The sequence below is a fragment of the Aulonocara sp. 'chitande type north' Nkhata Bay genome, linkage group LG3, assembly GCF_057382095.1.
Source record: "Aulonocara sp. 'chitande type north' Nkhata Bay isolate Kocher_YH1m ecotype deep benthic linkage group LG3, A_spYH_male_GT1.1, whole genome shotgun sequence".
In the NCBI taxonomy this organism is placed as follows: Eukaryota; Metazoa; Chordata; class Actinopteri; order Cichliformes; family Cichlidae; genus Aulonocara; species Aulonocara sp. 'chitande type north' Nkhata Bay.
The window spans coordinates 15670303-15691476 of record NC_141346.1 but is presented as its reverse complement, the minus strand read 5'-3'; the positions used below and the strand labels follow the sequence as shown (position 1 = coordinate 15691476).

At 41.5% G+C, this 21174-nt stretch overlaps 1 protein-coding gene across 1 annotated transcript in view; it reads left to right on the top strand.

Moving 5' to 3' along the window:
• Positions 1-12031: 12031 nt before the first annotated feature.
• Positions 12032-21174, top strand: part of LOC147334158 (Fc receptor-like protein 1) — a 38216-nt gene continuing 29073 nt past the window's right edge. The window contains exons 1-3 of the mRNA XM_086287325.1: positions 12032-12062; positions 12611-12646; positions 12857-13016. Of these exons, the coding sequence (XP_086143451.1) occupies positions 12032-12062; positions 12611-12646; positions 12857-13016 (227 nt within the window). The remainder of the gene's footprint in view (positions 12063-12610; positions 12647-12856; positions 13017-21174) is intronic.

Here is a 21174-nt window from a genome sequence, read left to right as displayed (position 1 = left end):
ACCTCTAAATCACTTAAGTTGGCTTTATTAAACATTAGATCTCTAGCTGGGAAAACATTTTTAATTAATGATTTAATCACTGAGCACAGCCTTGATTTTATGTTTTTAACTGAAACTTGGTTGGACCAAAGTAACAGTGGAGCTGTTCTCATCGAGACGACCCCTCCTAACTACAGTTTTATCAGTGAGGTCAGGGCGAGCAGGAGAGGAGGAGGGGTTGCTGTCTTATTTAATGAATCATTTCAATGTAAGCAGCTATCTCCTGGAAGTTTTCAGTCTTTTGAATATGTGGCTTTACAGCTGAAGGCCCCATCCAAAGTTGTGTTTCTTAATGTTTACAGGCCTCCCAAATACTGCACAGACTTTTTTAATGACCTCAGTGAACTGCTGTCTGTGATCTGTGTTGATTTCGACTGTGTAATTATTGTTGGGGATTTTAACATCCATGTGGACAACCCTCAGGACAAAGGGACTAAAGACCTGAGTAACACTCTGGGCAACTTTGGGCTGACTCAGCATGTAACAGAGGCCACACATAATAGAGGACACACTCTTGACCTACTGATCTCCAAGAGCCTGAGCATTTCAAACATTACTGTGTCTGATGTGGGCGTGTCTGATCATTACTGTGTTTTCTTTGAAAGTAAAATTTCAGTAAAATATATCAACAGCAGTGATCACAAAACGGTGTTGATAGGTTTGTAGCTTGAACCTATTCGCTGGAACGTTGAAGGCAATATAATTACTAGAGATGGCACGATACCACTTTTTTATGTCCGATACCGATACCGATATCATAAATTTGGATATCTGCCGATACCGATATGAATCCGATATAGTGTTTTTTAATCAACAAAACTGTTTTTTAAAATATCTTGCTGCATTTTGCAAGTCTGCAAGTTCATACTCAAGTTTAAAACAACAACTACACTAAAGCTATTCTGTTATACCTGTATACAAAAAAAATATTTCATAGTTCAGCAATACTGATCAATCTAATAAACTTAGACCTACACCATCCTCCCTATTCTGGTATTTTAAAGAGTACTTAGCGTAAATATTAAGCAACCTAACTAATAGGGTTCCAACTCCCAGCAACAACAAAAATAAATAAATAAAAAATAGGGAACCACCCCTCACGCGCCACCTCATGATGCTTAATCGACGTAATCAACCTTAATTTGATGCAGTGTGAAAAAAATGCACAGAAATCAATTATTTTTCAAGAAATATTAAATAGATTCAACATCTTCAACAAAATTGCAGACTGCACAGATGGTACCTTCCCAAAGTAAAAAGTACTATAGCTTACTAGGGTATATATATATTAGACTTTATAGTCACTATATACAGTAATTGACTTCTATTCATTTTACATCAAATTAAAACTTTGGGTGTCAGATAATTATTTATTAACAGCTCGACATTTTAAATGAGAATAAGAAAGAAAAGTACGTCTTTGTGCCCCCTTTTCCCAGTTAATGCCCTATCGGCCCCCCTGGCTAAACTTTGCTAGATCCGCCCCTGCACAGTTACCAGCCGTCAGCTACGTAGAAAAAGATCCTGGTGTAGAAAGTAATATTAAATACATTCTAACAACAGATGATCAAGCTTAAACGTGCTGCTGTTGTTCAGCCGCTGGTTTCCTCTTTCTGGTGCAAAGTGGGCCAAAAACAAACTAGAGACACGGACTCGCGACAGAAAAGCCGATCAGCTGATCACTGAGCAGTTTCACGATTGAAGTAGCAGCCGGAGAGCGAGAGGCAGTCGCTCGTTAAGCTTAACGCAGGAATGCTTTACAAACATTCAGAGATGGACTTACACACTTGCTTTACTTCTCTCGGGGATAACTTTGTCGGAGATGAAATGCCAGGTTGCTAGCAAAGCTCCAAATGCTATCCAGACCACCGACAGGTCCCGCATGCCACAGCCGCTCTATCACGTGATGCATACTGCTCCGACTGCTAACGTTCTAAGGTGAGTTACGGCATGTTGCAAGTTTTGTGAGGTGCTTTCGTGATATTTAATGGATCGGATTACATTTTTTATTTTTCTCCGATATCCGATCCAGTAATTTAGGTCAGTATCGGACCGATACCGATACGTAATATCGGATCGGTCCATCTCTAATAATTACACAGCAAGCAAGACACGAAGTAGGCAAAGTTCTTCTTGTTACTCAGAATCATCAGAATCAGAATCAGAATACTTTATTGATCCCTGGGGGAAATTATTTTTTGTTACAGTGCTCCATTTTAAACCAACATTAAGACAAGACAGACAATACGCTAACTAAGAATAGTACAATATATACATATATATACATACATATATACATAAGTCACTTATAAATAAATATTTGGAAAAGAAACATGTGTAGTTGTAGCAGCAAACAGTGTGTTAAGTGGATGCGTTGTACAGGGAGATGGCCACAGGCAGGAATGATTTCCTGTGTCGAGCATGAGGGAGACCTGCCTGGAGCCAAGTGTCGTTCCACCACTTGACCTCCGTCAGACTCTCAGCCAGGTTCCTCATAGCACTCCTCTTATTGTGGTTAAATGAATATGCATAGGGTCATTAACATATGACGTCTACATACACACAAAGAGTGTGTGTGTGTGTGTGTGTGTGTGTGTGTGTGTGTGTGTGTGTGTGTGTGTGTGTGTGTGTGTGTGTGTGTGTGTGTGTGTGTGAGGAAGTCCAGCAGTTCATCACAGATTATAAACAACAACAAAATAAACTATCACAGCTATGCAGATGACACACAAATATATATCACAATGTCACCAGGAGACCGAGGCCCTGTACAGGCTCTTGGTAAATGCATTGAGGAAATTAATGACTGGTTGTGCCACAATTTTCTCCAACTAAACAAAAACAAAACTGAAGTAATAGTCTTTGGCGCCAAAGAGAAACGATTACAGGTCACCAGAGAACTTCAATCTATACATCTAAAAACCACAAACCAGGCGAGAAATTTGGGTGTAGTGATGGATGCAGACCTAAACTTAGAAAAACACATTAAGACAATAACAAAGTCAGCTTACTATCACCTCAAGAATATATCAAGGATAAAAGATCTGATGTCTCAACAGGACCTGGAAAAACTAGTCCATGCATTCATCTTTAGTAGGCTTGATTACTGTAACAGCATCTTTACAGGTCTACCTAAAAAATCAGTCAGACAACTACAGCTCATTCAGAACTCTGCTGCTCAAGTCCTCACTAAGACCAAAAAAGTGGACCACATCAGTCCAGCTCTGAGGTCTTTACACTGGCTGCCTGTCCGTCAGAGGATAGACTTTAAAGTTCTGATGCTGGTCTATAAAGCTCTGAATGGTTTAGGACCAAAATACATCAATGACCTCCTGACCCAGTATGAACCTTCCAGATCCCTCAGGTCATCTGGATCCGGTCTTTTATCAGTTCCCAGAGTCAGAACCGGACACGGAGAAGCTGCATTCAGCTTTTATGTGTTAGGGGTTCCGAAAGAGACTCAGGCGCAGGCCAGGGTTTTCCTTTAAGCGAAGGACAGTGCGTTTATTTACAGTGAACACATACACCAAGTGGCTATATACAACGTGCAGGGGAAATGGGTCCGGGTCACCAGGGTCCGTGGGAAACAGGGTTGGGAGAAGGGTGTTCCACACTTTCTGTACAAAACGTTCCCCCCTCAATCACTCCTCTCCGCATCGGGTTCCAAAAACGATCTACACACAAAACGTCGGGTTAGCAGGATAATTATAAGAAATTCTCAAGGTAAAGGTTAGCCGAAACACAAGTCTAACTGACACTGATAGCTCAACGATCCAGCGAAGACTAGTGCAGACTCGCCATCTAAGTAGTGCAGTAATCAGCTGGGATCAGCGGCCGGTGTGGTGATGAGCAGGTGTGTGGGCCAGCAGCGGGAGCCCGCAGTGAGCATCGCCGTGGCGAGAGAGAGAGAGAGTGAGAGAGAGAGCAAACAAACCACAAACATATTGCCCAATAGAGGATTGACCAGCGGGGCACAGGGACCATGACATTATGCTCCTTATATCTGGAACAAACTCCCAGAAAGCCTCAGATCAGCTGAAACACTCAGTTTATTTAAATCCAGGTTGAAGACTCACCTGTTCTCAGCTGGATTTGAATAAAACACCAAATCCACACTTTTAAGTATAAATTTCAAAACTTAAATTTTAACTACTGATTTTTTCTACTGTTTTTTTAATAAATTTTAAATCATGCTTTTTTATTTGTTTTTGTTTTTAATGTCTCTGTAAAGCACTTTGAATCACCTTGTTGTTGAATTGTGCTATATAAATAAACTTGCCTTGCCTTGCCTTACTTGGCCAAAGATCCAGGACCATGAATCATCATTATTTGTACATAACATGTTTTATAATTTGTAGATTTCTGTCTTTTAAATTCACTGTTCATGATATCTAAGAAATCTATCAAGATGAAGAGAAGAGTGTTTTGGAATTTTTCCATTAAATAAAGCCTGCAGACGAGCGGTGAGCATTAGCTAACATTCTTTAATCAAAAAACAAAGATCAGACAACCAAGCTTGTGGAGAGCCTGCATGATCTCGGGGCAAACGGTCAGCAGTCGCCCGAGTCTAGCATGGCTCTCAGTTAAATACCTTCTTCAGGAACAAAAGGCAGTACACAGCTGTTTCACACCTTAAGGTTCACACTCCCTTGCTACCTCCCAGAGTCCTGAAAGAGACAAAAGACTCTTCCTGTGGAGTTGTCTGCTTCCCCCAACTTCCTTACTACACCCCCACCATTTGTCTTACTGTATGAGTGTGAGACTTCTTCAAATCCAGTGGCACAAAGGCATTATAGGATAGAATAAATTGATTAATACATAAATAAAAGAAATTCCTATACAATTGATAGAGAAGTGTTTGACTTTTTAACTTCATCATGACAAAATAAGTCTGCTACAGTTGATGTAACCCAACACTGACCAACCACTGTGCACCAGTATGGGCTCTTTATCCCATTACAAACTACCAAGTATTTTCATGCAAAATTTGAATAAGATGAAGTTAGTATACTAAGTTTGTTTTGCAGAATGTTTCACTCCATGAAAGTAATTGATTGAACTACAAAGCTTGTAATCATGTTTCCTGTTGTTTGAACTGTGTGTGTTTGTGTTCAGACTTTAAACCAGAGCCAGACGTCGTCTACTCTTCACTGAAGTAGTCCACCAGTCCAACCATTGACATCCAGCTGCTGGTCTCTAACTGGACCCCCAGCACCTCAGACCAGAGCACATCCAGAGGCTTTTCTATTTATTTTTGTCTTTAATTATGTAATTTAAAAAAAAACACAGGAGTTATTCTTAAGTACTTAAAACCAACCATGATAATTAAAGTATGTTAATATGTTTTATGGGCACAGTATCTTCACTGTTATTAATACTTAATCTATGCATCCGGCACTTTGTTCTTGTTCCCATGTCAGTGATTTAGTTTCACTGTTGGATTAATAAACTTTTGTTCTCACTTGTTTTTCTCATGTGATTCTTTGGGTTTCACCAAAGTCTCAGATGTAAAAATAAGAATTGTGTTGGTCAATTGATACAAAACTCTTCAGTGCAAAAATTATAATTAAAACCCAAAAACAGGAACTTGTCAGTGAATGGCACAAAAACAAGCTTCAGAGGGGAATAAAGTATGAGTAAGACTATAGCCGGGATTTAGAAACGAGTGAGGACCAGAATTCTTCTCTTGATGTATCATACTAAAAGTGCAATCCTGTCATCTATTCACCAGGATAAAATGTCACACTTATAAAGAAACAAGAGTTGGAATCAAAAACAAAAAGTTTAAAGAATTTTAATTTGTTCTATCCTTTTGCAGGAGCAGCTGTGTATGTATAAATATGGAAGATGAATGTTGTCTGTGTGAAACAAAGGAAACAAAACATTTAAAAAATGCAGATTAGATTAATTATTTTAACTTGACATGAAATTAGCCTGACTTACTTTATGCCTCTGGCCCTACTGAGCCTCTGATTCACTCCTGGTGCCTGAACCAACAAGTTAACCAGTTAATAACCTAAATATAACCCAGTGAGTGGCAGGCAGGCCAAAACTTTACAGAATTCTCTACTTTAAAAATAGTGGTTTGTGCCATTTTTCCATCTTATTCTGAAATAAAAGAAAAAAAAGAAGGTTTAAAGTCTTGACCTCAGTGATCTTATAGTTCATTCTGACCATGATTATATGTGTGAAATGTCTTAATGTCTTTACTACCTTACTCAGCAAGAAACCATACAGAAGGAGCTGATAAGACAAAAAAAAAAAAAAAATCAATTTTATTTACTGATTGTTTCATTTTAAGCACAATTGAACAAAATAATATTTTGCTTTCCTGTATTACTAGAATTAATATTAAAATTAACTAAAATAAAAATAATAATAAAAATGAAATAAAAGAAGAGGATTGAATGAATGTTGTGGTGATCAGCAGGAGAGTACAGCAGAAAGTAATTTTGACTGTTCACAATAAATATGTTCATTCGTAATAAACTGTGGAAGCGTCATTGACGATCTGCTTATATCCATGTGGTAATAAAACTATAGCACCTCCCTCTAATGGCCACATGTAAAACTTGTGTGATTACGTGAAAGTTTTAAAGTTGCAGAGAATTGTTTCTCCTCTGATGAAGAGCCATTAAGAGGCTCGTTAGAGAGTTTGGTTTCAGTTATATCATTCTTGTGAACGGACCTGCTGACTATTAAAACTAGAAGATTTTCATTATTAATCTTTAAAACTGAGTGACAGATTCTTCTGAAATGTCAATATTTAGTCGTTCACATCACATAGAACACGTTTAATCTGTTAGAGATTTTGATATAAGAGTGAAATTATTTAAAGCCAATTCATAACGGTTTTTATTCATTTATTTAAACTTTAAACAATTTAAAGTTCCCTAAATTTTAAGTGAAATGTCTTTTTGCCGAATTATATCATGTAATGTTTTACTTGAACCTCATGGTGGCAGTGTTGCTCACTGTTAGGTTACTTGGAAGACAGTGCATCACAGACATCATGTGTTTAAACATTAGGGTGCATTTACTGCAGAATCAATGTACTTTAGTGTACTTTAATCTTCATCAGTGTTGGATCACATTATATTGGACATTATTAGTTTCGTCGACTGAGAAAATTGTCGGGCGGTGGAAGGAATACTTCGAGGACCTCCTTAATTCCACTGACACGTCTTCCGAGGAGGAAGCAGAGTCTGGGGATGAGGGGAATGACCCGCCAATTTCCGGGGGCGAGGTCACTGAGGCAGTTAAACAACTCCTTGGTGGCAGAGCCCCTGGTGTTGATGAGGTCCGCCCCGAGTTCCTGAAGGCTCTGGACGTTGTAGGGCTGTCCTGGTTGACACGCCTCTGCAATGTTGCGTGGAGATCAGGGGCAGTACCTGTGGACTGGCAGACCGGGGTGGTGGTCCCCATCTTCAAGAAAGGGGACCGGAGGGTGTGTTCCAACTACAGGGGGATCACACTCCTCAGCCTCCCTGGGAAAGTCTATGCCAGGGTGCTGGAAAGGAGAGTTCGTCCGCTAGTCGAACCTCGGATACAGGAGGAACAATGCGGTTTTCGTCCTGGTCGCGGAACACTGGACCAGCTCTTTATCCTCTCGAGGATACTTGAGGGTGCATGGGAGTTTGCCCAACCAGTCTACATGTGTTTTGTGGACTTGGAGAAGGCATTCGACCGTGTCCCTCGGGGTGTCCTGTGGGAGGTGTTGTGGAAGTATGGGGTGTCTGGCCCATTGCTACGGGCCATTCGATCCCTATACAACCGTTGCAAGAGCTTGGTTCGCATTGCCGGCAATAAGTCGGACTCGTTCCCGGTGGGTGATGGGCTCCGCCAGGGCTGCCCTTTGTCTCCGGTTCTGTTCATAATTTTTTTTGGACAGAATTTCTAGGCGCAGCCAAGTGGCGGAGGGCTTTCACTTTGGTGGCCTCAGAATCTCATCTCTGATTTTTGCAGATGATGTGGTTCTGTTGGCTTCATTGGGTGAGGGCCTCCAGCTCGCACTGGAACGGTTCGCAGCCGAGTATGAAGCAGCGGGAATGAGGATCAGCACCTCCAAATCTGAGGCCATGGTTCTCAGCCGGAAAAGGGTGGAGTGCCCACTCCGGGTCGGGGATGAGTTCCTGCCCCAAGTGGAGGAGTTCAAGTATCTCGGGGTCTTGTTCGCGAGTGATGGGAGAAGGGAGCCGGAGATCGACAGACAGATTGGGGCTGCAGCTGCAGTAATGCGGACGCTGCACCGGTCCGTCGTGGTGAAGAGGGAGCTGAGTGTAAAAGCGAAGCTCTCAATTTACCGGTCGATCTACGTCCCTACCCTCACCTATGGCCACGAGCTGTGGGTAGTGACCGAACGAACGAGATCGCGGATACAAGCGGCAGAAGTGAGCTTCCTCCGAAGGGTGGCTGGCCTCTCCCTTAGAGATAGGGTGAGAAGTTCGGTCATCCGGGAGGGGCTCAGAGTAGAGCAGCTGCTGCTCCACATCGAAAGGAGCCAGCTGAGGTGGTTCGGGCATCTGACAAGGATGCCCCCTGGGCGCCTCCTGGGTGAGGTGTTCCAGGCATGTCCCACCGGGAGGAGGCCCCGGGGCAGACCCAGGACACGCTGGAGAGATTATATCTCTCGGCTGGCCTGGGAACGCCTTGGTATTCCCCCGGATAAGCTGGAGGAGGTGGCTGGGGAGAGGGAGGTCTGGGCCATGCAGTGCTGCAACTTTTAAGCAAGCATTAAAACTCAGTGGCTGCACATTAACAGCAAAGAACAGTCTGCAGTCTGCAAAAAGATTTTTACTTCTGACTCTGATTATTAAATATGTTCACTGTACTGTACAGCTGATCATTCATTATTATCAGGATGTCCAAAAAACTCACTCAAAAGCCTTCAGCTAATCCAAAATGCTGCAGCAAGAGTCCTGACAGGGACTAGAAAGAGAGAGCATATTTCTCCTGTTTTGGCTTCCCTTCATTGGCTTCCTGTTAAATCCAGAAATGAATTCAAAATCCTGCTCCTCACATACAAGGTCTTAAATAATTGTCAGGGTTCCTGGGTCGTTGACCCAGTGTTTTCTGTTTTGTCATGTTCAGTTTATTTTCACATCTGTTTTCCGTGCCAGCATACCGCCTGCGTATTGTGTTCCAGTTATTTCCATGTATCATTAGTCAGACTAAGTTCAGCTGCGTACTCAACGGTTTCTAATCATTCATCACCCAGCGTGTATTTAAGTCCTCAGTTCCATCCGATCGGTGTCGTGTCATTGATGATGATGTTGTTCCTGTCGTGTGTTCAGTCCAGTCAGCCAGCCATCCATCCTATCATCTGTTGTCTACTTATTCAATAAACCTCGTTCTGCACCAAGAGTCCTGCATGTGGGTCATCCCTTCCTCGCCACCGCACACAACGCCTGACAATAATCAGGCCCCATCTTATCTTAATGACCTTGTAGTACCATATCACCCTATTAGAGCACTTCGCTCTCGCTCTGCAGGCCTACTTGTTGTTCCTAGAGTATTTAAAAGTAGAATGGGAGGGAGAGCCTTCAGTTTTCAGGCCCCTTTTCTGTGGAACCAGCTTCCAGTTTGGATTCGGGAGACAGACACTATCTCTACTTTTAAGATTAGGCTTAAAACTTTCCTTTTTGCTAAAGCATATAGTTAGGGCTGGACCAGGTGACCCTGAATCCTCCCTTAGTTATGCTGCAATAGACGTAGGCTGCCGGGGATTCCCATGATGCATTGAGTTTTTCCTTTCCAGTCACCTTTCTCACTCACTATGTGTTAATAGACCTCTCTGCATTGAATCATATCTGTTATTAACCTCTGTCTCTCTTCCACAGCATGTCTTTTATCCTGTCTTCCTTCTCTCACCCCAACCGGTCACGGCAGATGCCCGCCCCTCCCTGAGCCTTGTTCTGCCAGAGGTTTCTTCATGTTAAAAGGGAGTTTTTCCTTCCCACTATTGCCAAAGTGCTTGCTCATAGGGGGTCATATGATTGTTGGGTTTTTCTCTGTATCTATGAAGCGCCTTGAGGCAACTTTTGTTGTGATTTGGCGCTATATAAATAAAATTGAATTGAATTGAAATTGAATCAGGATGTCCATACATGTTAAAAATTAGTCTGATCATCATATTTATGAACACATGTCACACAGTGGAAATTTGTGTTTTTATGTTTTATCAATCTGTGTATTGGTACATAGTGTTGATTTTATGATATTTATTTTGTGATATTTATATTGCATGTTTGTTTATTTATATTTATACGGCATGGTTTTATCCTCATATTTATATTATGTGTGTTAATGTTGTACCATGTTCCTTTAATCCACTGTGGACTAAACAGACAATTGTAGCCACCTGTGAGGTGGGGGCGTTCCCCAAGGTGGCCTATCAGCCGCCAGGTTGACCTGTTAAAGGGGATAGCGAGCGCAGAGACAAAGAGAGGAGTGACACACGAAAGGTGAGCAGGAGAAAAAGGAACGCGTGCAAGGCCGCACGTGTGTTGAAGGAACTGCTGCCTGACTGTGGGGTGCTGTTCGGCGATCCAGTCCCAACGGCAGGAACAGCAACAGTGGGTGGCAATGGCCGCAATTCACAACAGGGCATGGATGCCCTTCTGCCTGCATCTGACGGTGAGACGAGGGATGCCGTGTTCAGGTGTGGAGTGGGGCGGGACTGTGCAGCGACGCACTGTCAGGAGGAGACAGGTCTGCGATAGGAGCCTCCTCCCTGGTCTGCTGCTGGCGTGTTTTACCATCCCGGAAGAGAAGTTCCTCTCCTGTCTCTTTCAGATAAGGACCACTCGCCCATGTGTGGCTGGACTATGGGATTATGGGACTATGGGAGGGTAATTTTAGCATATGGAAAACATGTTTTAGCCTTGTTTTAATAGTGTATAGTTATTTCTGCCGGCAGGGTTTTTAGCGGGTTGCAAACACTATTTTTATTGTATATGGGGAATTTTATCTTGTATTTGTGACTGTTTTTTTTTTTATGGAAATAAATGGTGTTTGAAGCCAGCTTAGTTTCTGTGCCCTGAGCGCTGACCCGCTCACTCCCCTTTCGCTTGTATGTATAAAGAGGTGGTGGTGAAGATTTAGGTCCACCAGTCTTAGCGGCATATTTAAGTAAATATATTTTTTAATAACGCGTTGAATAAAATACTGACATTTTATTAGGAACTGCACATGATCAGCTCGTTTATTCCTCAGAACAAACTGAGGAAGCATCACTGATGAGCTGCTTGTATTCATTAAAGTGTTTAAAGTCCAACATCTCCCTCTAGTGGTCATATATAAACCATGTGTGAGGATGGTGTTAATGTAAAATGTGAATCATAGTGTTCCAGTCAGTCATCAGTGTGTCTCTGCACAGCTGTAATTAAAATGTGTTCAGAGGGCCTCAGTGTCTGAATGGTTCCAGTTCAGCTCCATAACAGCAGCGTCCCTGGTTTAATTCCTGTGTTTCAGCTCATATCTGCCTCTCTCACTGAGGGGGACGTCCACTACATGGACATGGATTTGTTCATCAACCAAAATACAGATCACTGAGAGCAGAGGATAGATTGGATAGACGTTAGATCCTCTTTAACGTTTGTGAATAAACTGTGAAGTTTCACTGAGTACAATGTGCTTTATTGATCCTCATATAAAACTTATTACTTTTTTTATAATACATGGGCATTGCAATGTGACATATTTAAGAATAGATTCTTTAATGAAACGGATATTCAGCACTACTTCCGGGGCATCAGTTGTACCACCGTGTCTGTACTAAGAAAGAAACAGGACATCTTCAGAAGAAGACGGAGGACTTTACTAGGTGTGACGGTGACAGAAATATATACATGTGTTTTTTATAATGTTATCACATGTAGTGAGACACCCACAGTCTTTGTACTTATAGATAAACCACAGACTCAGAGGAAGAGGGCGGGCTTTACTTGGTGTCAGTGACAGAAATGAAAAAAAGCTCAAATGAGTGAGAAGGACGATGAAGGAAACATCTGTGCTGTGTCTGCTCTGTAAGTAGAATCTCTGTGTTTGTTTGAATTCTTGTACTTTGACTGTCTGCTCTCCTGATAACTGATGATGGAGGAGAAGACATGAAAAACAAATCAGGCTGAATTCAAGTTCAAACACCACGAGGACCAACTGCAGGTCTGAACTGACTCTTTATCTTTGCTCAGGAGTCGATGAAACACAGCAGGCAGTGAAAAGATCAAATCATTCACTCATTATATCAACACAGCTGCACAGTGGACACATGACTTTACTCTGGTATTTTTTAAGCTAATATATTGTGTATATTCACAGTGTAGTCACGTGAACATATATATTTTTATTATTAATATATTCATATAATTTTGTTAACTTTCAGAGCTGCTATTTAAAAATGCCAAACTAGAGGCAGAAGAAAAAATTGTGAGATTTTCAATAGTTGCTTTTCAGCATCTGCTGTTGAAATGATTGTAGTATTAAAGGCATCATAACGGTCCAGTTGTTAGTGCTGTTTGTGTTGAGTTGTTCTTTATGTTCACCTCAAATCAACCTGAGTGTCATTTCTCTTTAGTTCTGATCTCACTGCTGAGCTGCACAACAAACCAAGGTCAGTAACCTTCTTCTGTCACCTGATTAATGCTCACTGATTTGACCTGATCTGGTTCAAGTAGTGATAATGTCATATGTCAGCACTCGAGATGTGATGCAGAGGCAAGTTGAACTGAAGGCTTTTTATCAGCACTTTATTGAGCTGATAAAAAACAGATTTTGACAAAAGCAAACAGTGATCATCAGTTTTTCATTTTAACCCTCACAGCTCGTCTGACTGTGAGTCCCAGCAGCTCTCAGTTCTTTGAAGGAGACTTTGTGTCTCTGAGCTGTGAGGAGGACGACAGCTCTGCTGGATGGACTCTGAGGAGAAACACAAATGCAAGACAGAGGACTCAATGTGGAGATGGGTGGGGAAAACCAGCTGGTTTGACCTGTAACATCACTGTTTTTCCATGGGACAGTGGAGTTTATTGGTGTGAGTCCAGAGAGGGTCCCATCAGTAACATGGTTAACCTGACAGTCACTGGTAAGCTGAGTGTGTGGAGTTAGTGTTGATGAAGCTGTGTGTAAATGGATGAAATGCTGTAGTTTGTGTCTGTGTTGAGGTGGATCAGTGATCCTGCAGAGTCCTGTCCTCCCTGTGATGGAGGGAGATGACGTCACTCTGCTCTGTAAAACAAAGACCACTCCCTCCAACCTCCCAGCTGCTTTCTATAAAGATGGCTCCCTCATCAGGAAGCAGCCTACAGGTCACATGACCATCCAGCATGTTTCCAGGTCTGATGAAGGCCTCTACAAGTGTGACATCAGCGGTCATGGAGAGTCTCCATCCAGCTGGATCACTGTCACAGGTGACACACTCACCTGTCTGTGTTTCTGCAGCTTTCAACATTCACAATGTGACGACAACTTAATGACTGTGTTTGCTTTATTTTAGGGGAACACACCACCACACCTGCACCTAAATCCACACCTCCACCTACATCCACACCTCCTCCATCACTCTCTCCTGCGGTTCTCTCTGTGTCGTCATTTGTTGGATCATTCTGTTTTGTGGTTCTACTGGTGTTACTGGTTCTGCTGGTGAGACGATATGTTCACAGGAAACTCGAAGGTGAGACTCAGCGTTGTTCATTTTAAAAACAGGAAGGATCATGTAGACATCATTTGGAGTTAAAGATCATTTTAAATTCCTTCTCAGCGTCTTTACTTAAATTCTTAGCCTGACTTTAATAAAGTTAATTTTGTAGTTTCTGTGACATCCTAATGTGTTGAAACTTCACCCTGATGATGAACGCTTACAGCTCTGTGAGTGTGGTTGGTCACTTATGCCTGTATTTCCTATATTTAATGCATCAAAAACATTTCCCGGCTTCTCTGCTCTCTCTGTTCCTCCTGATGAACGCAAAACTGAATTTAACAACCAAAATCATATTTTTTTAGTCTTTCTCCTAAAACACCCGGTAAACATTACTTTCAAACTGAACAAAATTAATTTGTTAATGTTTTTTGTCTTTAGCAAAATTTTGTGTGAGTCACAGCAACCTGCAGTGTGTTTTCATGATAATGAAGAATCAACATCACCTCTTCATGACACCAGCTACATATACTCAGAAGCACAAGACACTTCTCTTTTGGCTAATAATAGTGTTCATGCTGTGAGAACATGTTTGCTTTGAGCTTTGTGGTGAAGCGGTGTGGAAATAATGGCAGCTTCGTGGTTGTGCACCTTTCTTGTTCTTAGAGACACCTCGCTTTTCTGTGTGCTTGTTGGCAAAAAAAAGAAGAAAAACTGTAAAAAGGTGCATAAAAGTAATTAATATTAAATAATAAAACTTATTTATGTGGCTGTATTGCAATAATATCACAACGCTGTTGCAGTTGTACCTGCAATAATTTTAATGTGTTTTATTCTACAGAGAGTGAACCAGCTGCTTTTGATCTGTCACAGAGAACTGAATATGTCAGTTATTGACTAAAAACCATCAGAACGTGGTCCAGGTACAGCTGCTTTTTATCTTTCACTTTGGACGGAGAAAAGCTATCTGCTCACCTTGTTTCCATTCACCATGCTAAGCTAAGCTAACCGCATCAGGACTTGTGAAACAGACTTCTCATCACTGTCACACAAAAAAAATCTTTTGCGTTAGTACCGACTCAGATCGACTCAACATGATTTGATTTGGATCAAGTAATTTTTTCATTATAGTCTAGTACCATAGACTATAATGGTACTAGACTCACATTATAGTCTAATGTGAGTGGTCATCGCAACAAAGGTGGGTGACAAGGCCATAATAGACCTGCTGCTCGGTCTGTGGCTCTTCGTCAGACTTGGGGACCACAGCGTTGTTTTTTCTTTGCTATTTCAATTTCTGGGTTTCACAAATGGTGTGACGCTCTCAAGACTCATTGAGGGACGGCACTGACAGTCCAATCGGTGGCATGCAGTTTGTTGACATGATATTTTCAGATGGCCTTGGATAGTATCACAGTGCAGTAGATACTAAAAAAGTACCGGATACCAGTTACTATGACCTAATGGAAAACCCTGACAGATGTGGCGAGCTAACCTGAGTAGGTACTAATGGAAAAGTATTTCCTGAATAACTGACCTGCTCCTTTAATGAGATATGAGCAGCAGGAAGTGAGGGCAGTTACAGATGTGTGTTCCTCTTTATTCCTCTCAGAATAAAACTAGCTCCTACACTTAGTGTATTTTGTGTCACACTAAATATAATGTTTTTGTGATAATGTTCTAGAAAACGTTTTTGTCTACTTTTTGATAAGTAAGAAACACTTTGGACAGTACAAACAGAACCTGACAGAAGCCAGTTTCTATTGAAATGTAAAGAAGAAGAAAAAATGGTGATAATCTTTGTTTACAGAGGACCTGTTCTGGTGTTTCTTATTTTTTTTTTTGTCATATGCCTCATGTTCCTCTTGTGGATGTTTGTATTGAACAAAGTTTCTATTAATGGGTTCAGTGTATATAAATGTAACTGTGAACCTAAAGCTCAGGCTGCAACTCTAAACTAATCCCTAATATGACAGATAAGCTCCAGGGAACAGAGGGAGAACAGACAGGGAATGCAGAGGGAATAAATTCAAAGTAAAAATTCAAGGTAAAAACTGAAGCTGAGAGAAGAAACAAACTAGAAGAAATCATGTGATCAAAGTTAAAGATCAGCACAGATCTGTGAGCTCTAGGTTTGAAGAAGCAGCTAAAGTGTGAACAGAATGGAAGCTCTGTGATTTGTATCGGAGCTGGTTCCCAGTAAAGTCTAAACTGGGACTGTGTGTGATGCAGAGAGATGGAGATTGGAGTTCTTTACTGAACTAAAAAGCTTGTAATCATGTTTCCTGTTGTTCTAACTGTTTGTGTTTGTGTTCAGACTTTAAACCAGAGCCAGATGTCGTCTACTCTTCACTGAAGTAGTCCACCAGTCCAACCACTGATGTCCAGCTGCTGGTCTCTAACTGGTCCCCCCAGCACCTCAGACCAGAGGACATTCACATGCTAACAAGACTTCTGTGGGTTTCACAAAGGTCTCAGATGGAAAACTGGACTTCTGGTTTGGTTCTGGCTAAATGACACATACCTCTATTAACTGAAGAAAACAAAGAATAAAGACTAAACCACAACCTCAGCCTAAATACAACCGGAGCATCAACCTGTGTCTTTAAATCTTCTTTTATTTGTGTTTGAGACTGAAGAGTGTTATCTCTTTGTTTACTCAGTCACCTAGAAACCAACCAGCAGCCACTGGCATGGTGAAAAAGTTTTATAATTTTTCCACTTTTCTAGGTAAATAAATATAATTGCCTGGTAGTAGTTATTTGTATTTTTTCCACCTCTTCAATTAATTTTTAAATATTAATAAACAAGTCAATAAAGAATTCTTTTTACTGATGGTATGAGTTGCAAGATCTTTGGGTTGATATTGTTACAGCATCACCTTGATCACAAACTACGCCATTGTTGATCTAAAACTCATCATAAAATTCAATGAGATAAGACGGGTAAAGGAGAGACATGAAATGATCATGAACAAGCATGTCCAATTCAGCTTTGGAGACAACAGTCCTGACTTTAGCCATATTTCTTAAATGGTAAAAGCTAGAGTGGGTTACAGACTTGATGTGAGCATAAAAAGTCAAATATTGGTCAAAAAATAACCAAAGAGTCTGAGCAGCAGCTTTTACCATGGATGAGAAAGAACCCAGATGTGAACAGTGTTCTTCAATAGTTGACTTTAGTTTCCACAAAGCATTGTTGTTACAGCAGAACAGCTGATGTTTAACAACAGTTTAACCCTTAATTGACCAAGGTTCCAAGATAATTAATTGCTATGAACTGGTGGTAGTGTGGACTTGAGGCAGCCAGGTATCCCAGAATGCATTTCAATTCAATTTTATTTATATAGTGCCAAATCACAACAACAGTTGCCTCAAGGTGTTTTATACTGTAAGGTAGACCCTACAATAATACATCATTTCAATTCACAAGCAACAATGGTGGTGGTGATCTAAACTGTAAGTAAAAGTTTTAAAATTTTTCTGTCACCAACTACACTTTAAATATTGTTTTGATATTGAATGTAGTGGCGTAATCTTCACATGTGTGCTCAGGTTGTCAGCATAGAACATGTTCGCTAAAGTGCTCCATTCTTTTCGGTAATTTCGTTAGCTCTGCTAACAGTCAGCTGATAGTTCCATATGTTGCATCTGCAGATTCTTATTTTCACCAACGTGTCATGATTCGGCTGTGGCGTGGATCTAGGAACCAAATGCAGGACAGTCAGACGGAGGAATAAACTCAAAGAGGCTGCTTTACTGCAGTTGCAGAAAAATTCCATAAACAATAAACTTGCAATAACAAACCAATACCAATGCTAAATACTGAGAAACCTTGAGAAAAGAGACTAGGGACGAGAAGCATGGAGGGAAACACACACACACACAGAGCGTAAGGGTACGAGGCAACAACGAGCACTGGAGGACATACACACAGGCAGGAACATGAGGGAACAGGTGGAAACACAGCTGGAACTAATTTGGCAGGACAAGGCAAGGTAAGCAAAAGAGAATTGTCAGGGTCCTGGGTCTGAGCAACCCAGGATCCCTGAGCAGTTATGTATTATATTATTATTATTATTACTATTATTATTGTTGTGTATTTTGGTGTTGCTCCCCCTTCCCTGTGCTTGTGTATATGTGTGTGTGTGTGGGTGGCTGAGCACTTGTTTATAGGCGGCGTCAGGCCTGGAGGGTGTGGCCCTGCAAGGGGACTGGCCACACCCGAAGCTACACACCTGCTGCTGATCAGGCCTCGTCGGGGGAGCTACTTAAGAGAGTCTTGGAGCTCCCACCGACGCGGGATCATTGCATGAGACTCCACGTTAGTCGTCCTGTTACTGAGTTAGTGTGTGTGTATGCCCGCGTTGTATGTGTCCTGACGGCTGCGTCTTTTGTTTCCCGCAGGAGGAGCGTGGAAGACACGGGAGCAGCGAGCACCGGGGGGTGCTGACACGGGAGCGGAGAGCACAGAAACACGGACTATTCACGGGGAGACACGACACGGGAGTCTGGGAAAACACGGGGATTTATTGTTACGTTGTTTGGATTGTCACCATTGTAAATAAACACTGTCTATACATAGAGCACCGCGCCTGGGTCCTCCTTCCCCACTCCTTCCACGGTGTGCCATGCCATACCGTGACAAGAATACACTGACATGAGACAAAGACCTTCAAAGTAAACTGAACCCAGGTGCCCAACACACTAAATTTGCAAAAAATAATTTTATTGTGTAATTTATATCTTTGTACAGCACTTTGGCCAACACTTCTGTTGTAATTAAACTTGCTTTATAAATAAATAAACAAAACAGTACAGATAGAAACACACTGGCAGGAAAGACTAGACACAAAAAAACCGAGGGAGCACATAACCCAAAACCTAAGAACTAGAAAATCTTAACCAGAATAACACCAAAATGAAAAGATAATAATAATCAAAACAAAACCACTGAGTCCGAAAACTCAGGACGATAACAGAATGGTTGTCTCTTTCTGTCAGTGGTTCATCATGTGGTTTAACAAGATTAAAGACTCAGCAAAAAAGGTCTCCATCCTCTCCAGCTCCAACAAATACATATATCTCTCAATATTATCTTCAGACAACAATTAAATTATTTTAATTGAAATTCTGCCTGGTCTACTGTCTCTATGTTTCAGTCATATAAATAATGAGCCAACATTTTCCTCACGACACAACCAATAAGCTCGACAGAGCCTCAGTTTACCTGCATACATCCTGGTCACCTGTCAGCTGTTTAACACTTCTGCTGATTCAAGAAACACACCCATGTTACCTGGTGACAGTCACAGTTTAACATGGGCAGCTGCTGCTCGATATAATGTAATGTTGGCACGATATTGTGCACAAGATAAGTGAATGCTGTTTGTTTCCAGAGCGCAGAACTGCTGGATTAAAGATGAAAAACAGGATTGAAATGGACGAGACTGATACTGAGAAAACTACAGAGCACTTTATCTTTATCTCTATTATCTGGTGTTCATATGAGTTGGAATTTTTTAACTGTGAATTTTGAGTTAAAACTAATATTAGTTTTAACTGTCTCGAAATATTAAATCATCTGTTTTTTAATAGTTATTCAACTGTATTCTAAGTAACAGCTGTCTGTTAGAATGTTCATGTTAATAAAATAAAAATAAGTAAGGTTAACATATGATTCATGTCAGTTGTTTTTTTATGTTGGTGTTTCGGTCATGTTACGTTTAGCTGTCAAAGGTTTTGTCAAAACTATGAAACACATCACAGACTTCTGGATTTTGGAAGACAATTGGTAATGCTCATGAATGAGGCTAAAGGCAGTAAGCTGCCCTTTATAACAAAACATGTTAATAGCACCTCCACATTTATATTGTAACAGACTGGGTTACAAGTTAGTTGACCGTTGTGTTATCAGTGTTTTGTGTTCAGAATTGCCACTCACTTATGGCATAGTTGATCCACACCGGTAGCAATGTGATTTACTGAGTGTCTTGAATCGGTAATCGGCCTGTCAGATAAGCTACCTATGACAGAGAGTCTTGAGGAGAGCATGTGTGTGGTTTGGCTGATAGTGTTTGGGGGGTGGATGTTAGAGAGTGTTGTCGTTGGTGTGTGCGGGGAAAAGGAGCACAAGTTGGGGCAGAGAGTAAGTGGGGGTTTGTTTTGATTCAGAAGAGCATGTTTTTTCCTGTTTTTTTGGTGTTGGCTGCAGTGTTGGTCAAGTTACTTGACAAAAGTAATCAGTAACTAATTACCGATTACTTCCCCAAAAAAGTAATCCCATTACTTTACTGATTACTTATTTTCAAAAGTAATTAATTACTTAGTTACTTAGTTACTTTTTAAAAATACGATTTACAACCTGAATAGGTGATAAAGCGATAGATCTTTCAGCCCAATTCTACTTTATCTGCATAACCCATCATACAAAATGTAATCAAATCAAATGGAAAAGTCTCTTTTTAAAACTTGTTTTATTAGTTTTAATCTTTTAACTTTATGCATCAAGCAAAAATTTAATTATATGCAACATTGTCTGACTTGAATAAATTAGTTTAACATTTAAACCTATTTTCTGCACATTCCAGCCGGCGCTAGCCGCAACCTGAACTCCCCTTCCACTGTTTATTAGCTCCTGTGTCACAGTGCTGACAGGTAAAAGCATATGCTTGGAACTCTGACACATTTCCCCAATGCAGCCGAGCTACGAAAGGAGCCCTGCTGGCCGCGTTAACCCACGAGCTGTGGGCAACACGTCAGGCAGGCTAACCGGCTGGAATGCTACTCGCATGCCGGCTAACGATAGCTGGCATGAACCATAGCATAATTCCCCACTGTTTATTCCCACAGTGTTAAGCAGGCCAACAGCGAACGTTTGGAACGCTGAAGCCGTATCCCCTCTGTGTTAACACACTTAGCAGCCGAGCTGCACAGTGCCAAGGCGACAGCGTATGCTTGAACGCTGAAGCCGTGTCCCTGCCGCGTTTCCACACTGTAGCTGAGCTACTCGCTAGCCGGCAGCTGCACAGCATGGTCCGACCAGCGCATAAGCCTGTTTTTTTTTTTCGAGGCGATATGCCGGGGAAGGGGGACCAACATAGGGGAAGCAAGGGCCAACTAGGGGGAACCAAGCTAAGGGATACCAGGGGAATACCAGGGCTACCAGGGGACCTAGAAGGAAGAAATACATCGCCCACGAAAGATGCCGAAGCACGCTCCAATAGACGCGCACACACAGTACTCTCAAGGTAAGCACTCTTTTGCACACACACACAACAAGTGGAGATCAAATGATCACCGGTGTCACGTCTGCACAGCTGTTTTATATGTAAGTTGTGGAGCATAGCCGGGCGTGCCGGAGTGTCTTAAAGAAATATCCACACACCACGACCAAGGGGGGTCATACACCGTACAACGAGGACCTCACTTGGAGCACAAATACGGAATTCCTTATTAGTAAAGGCAGACAGCGCCTCTATCACCTGAGGCGTCTAAAGAGGTTTA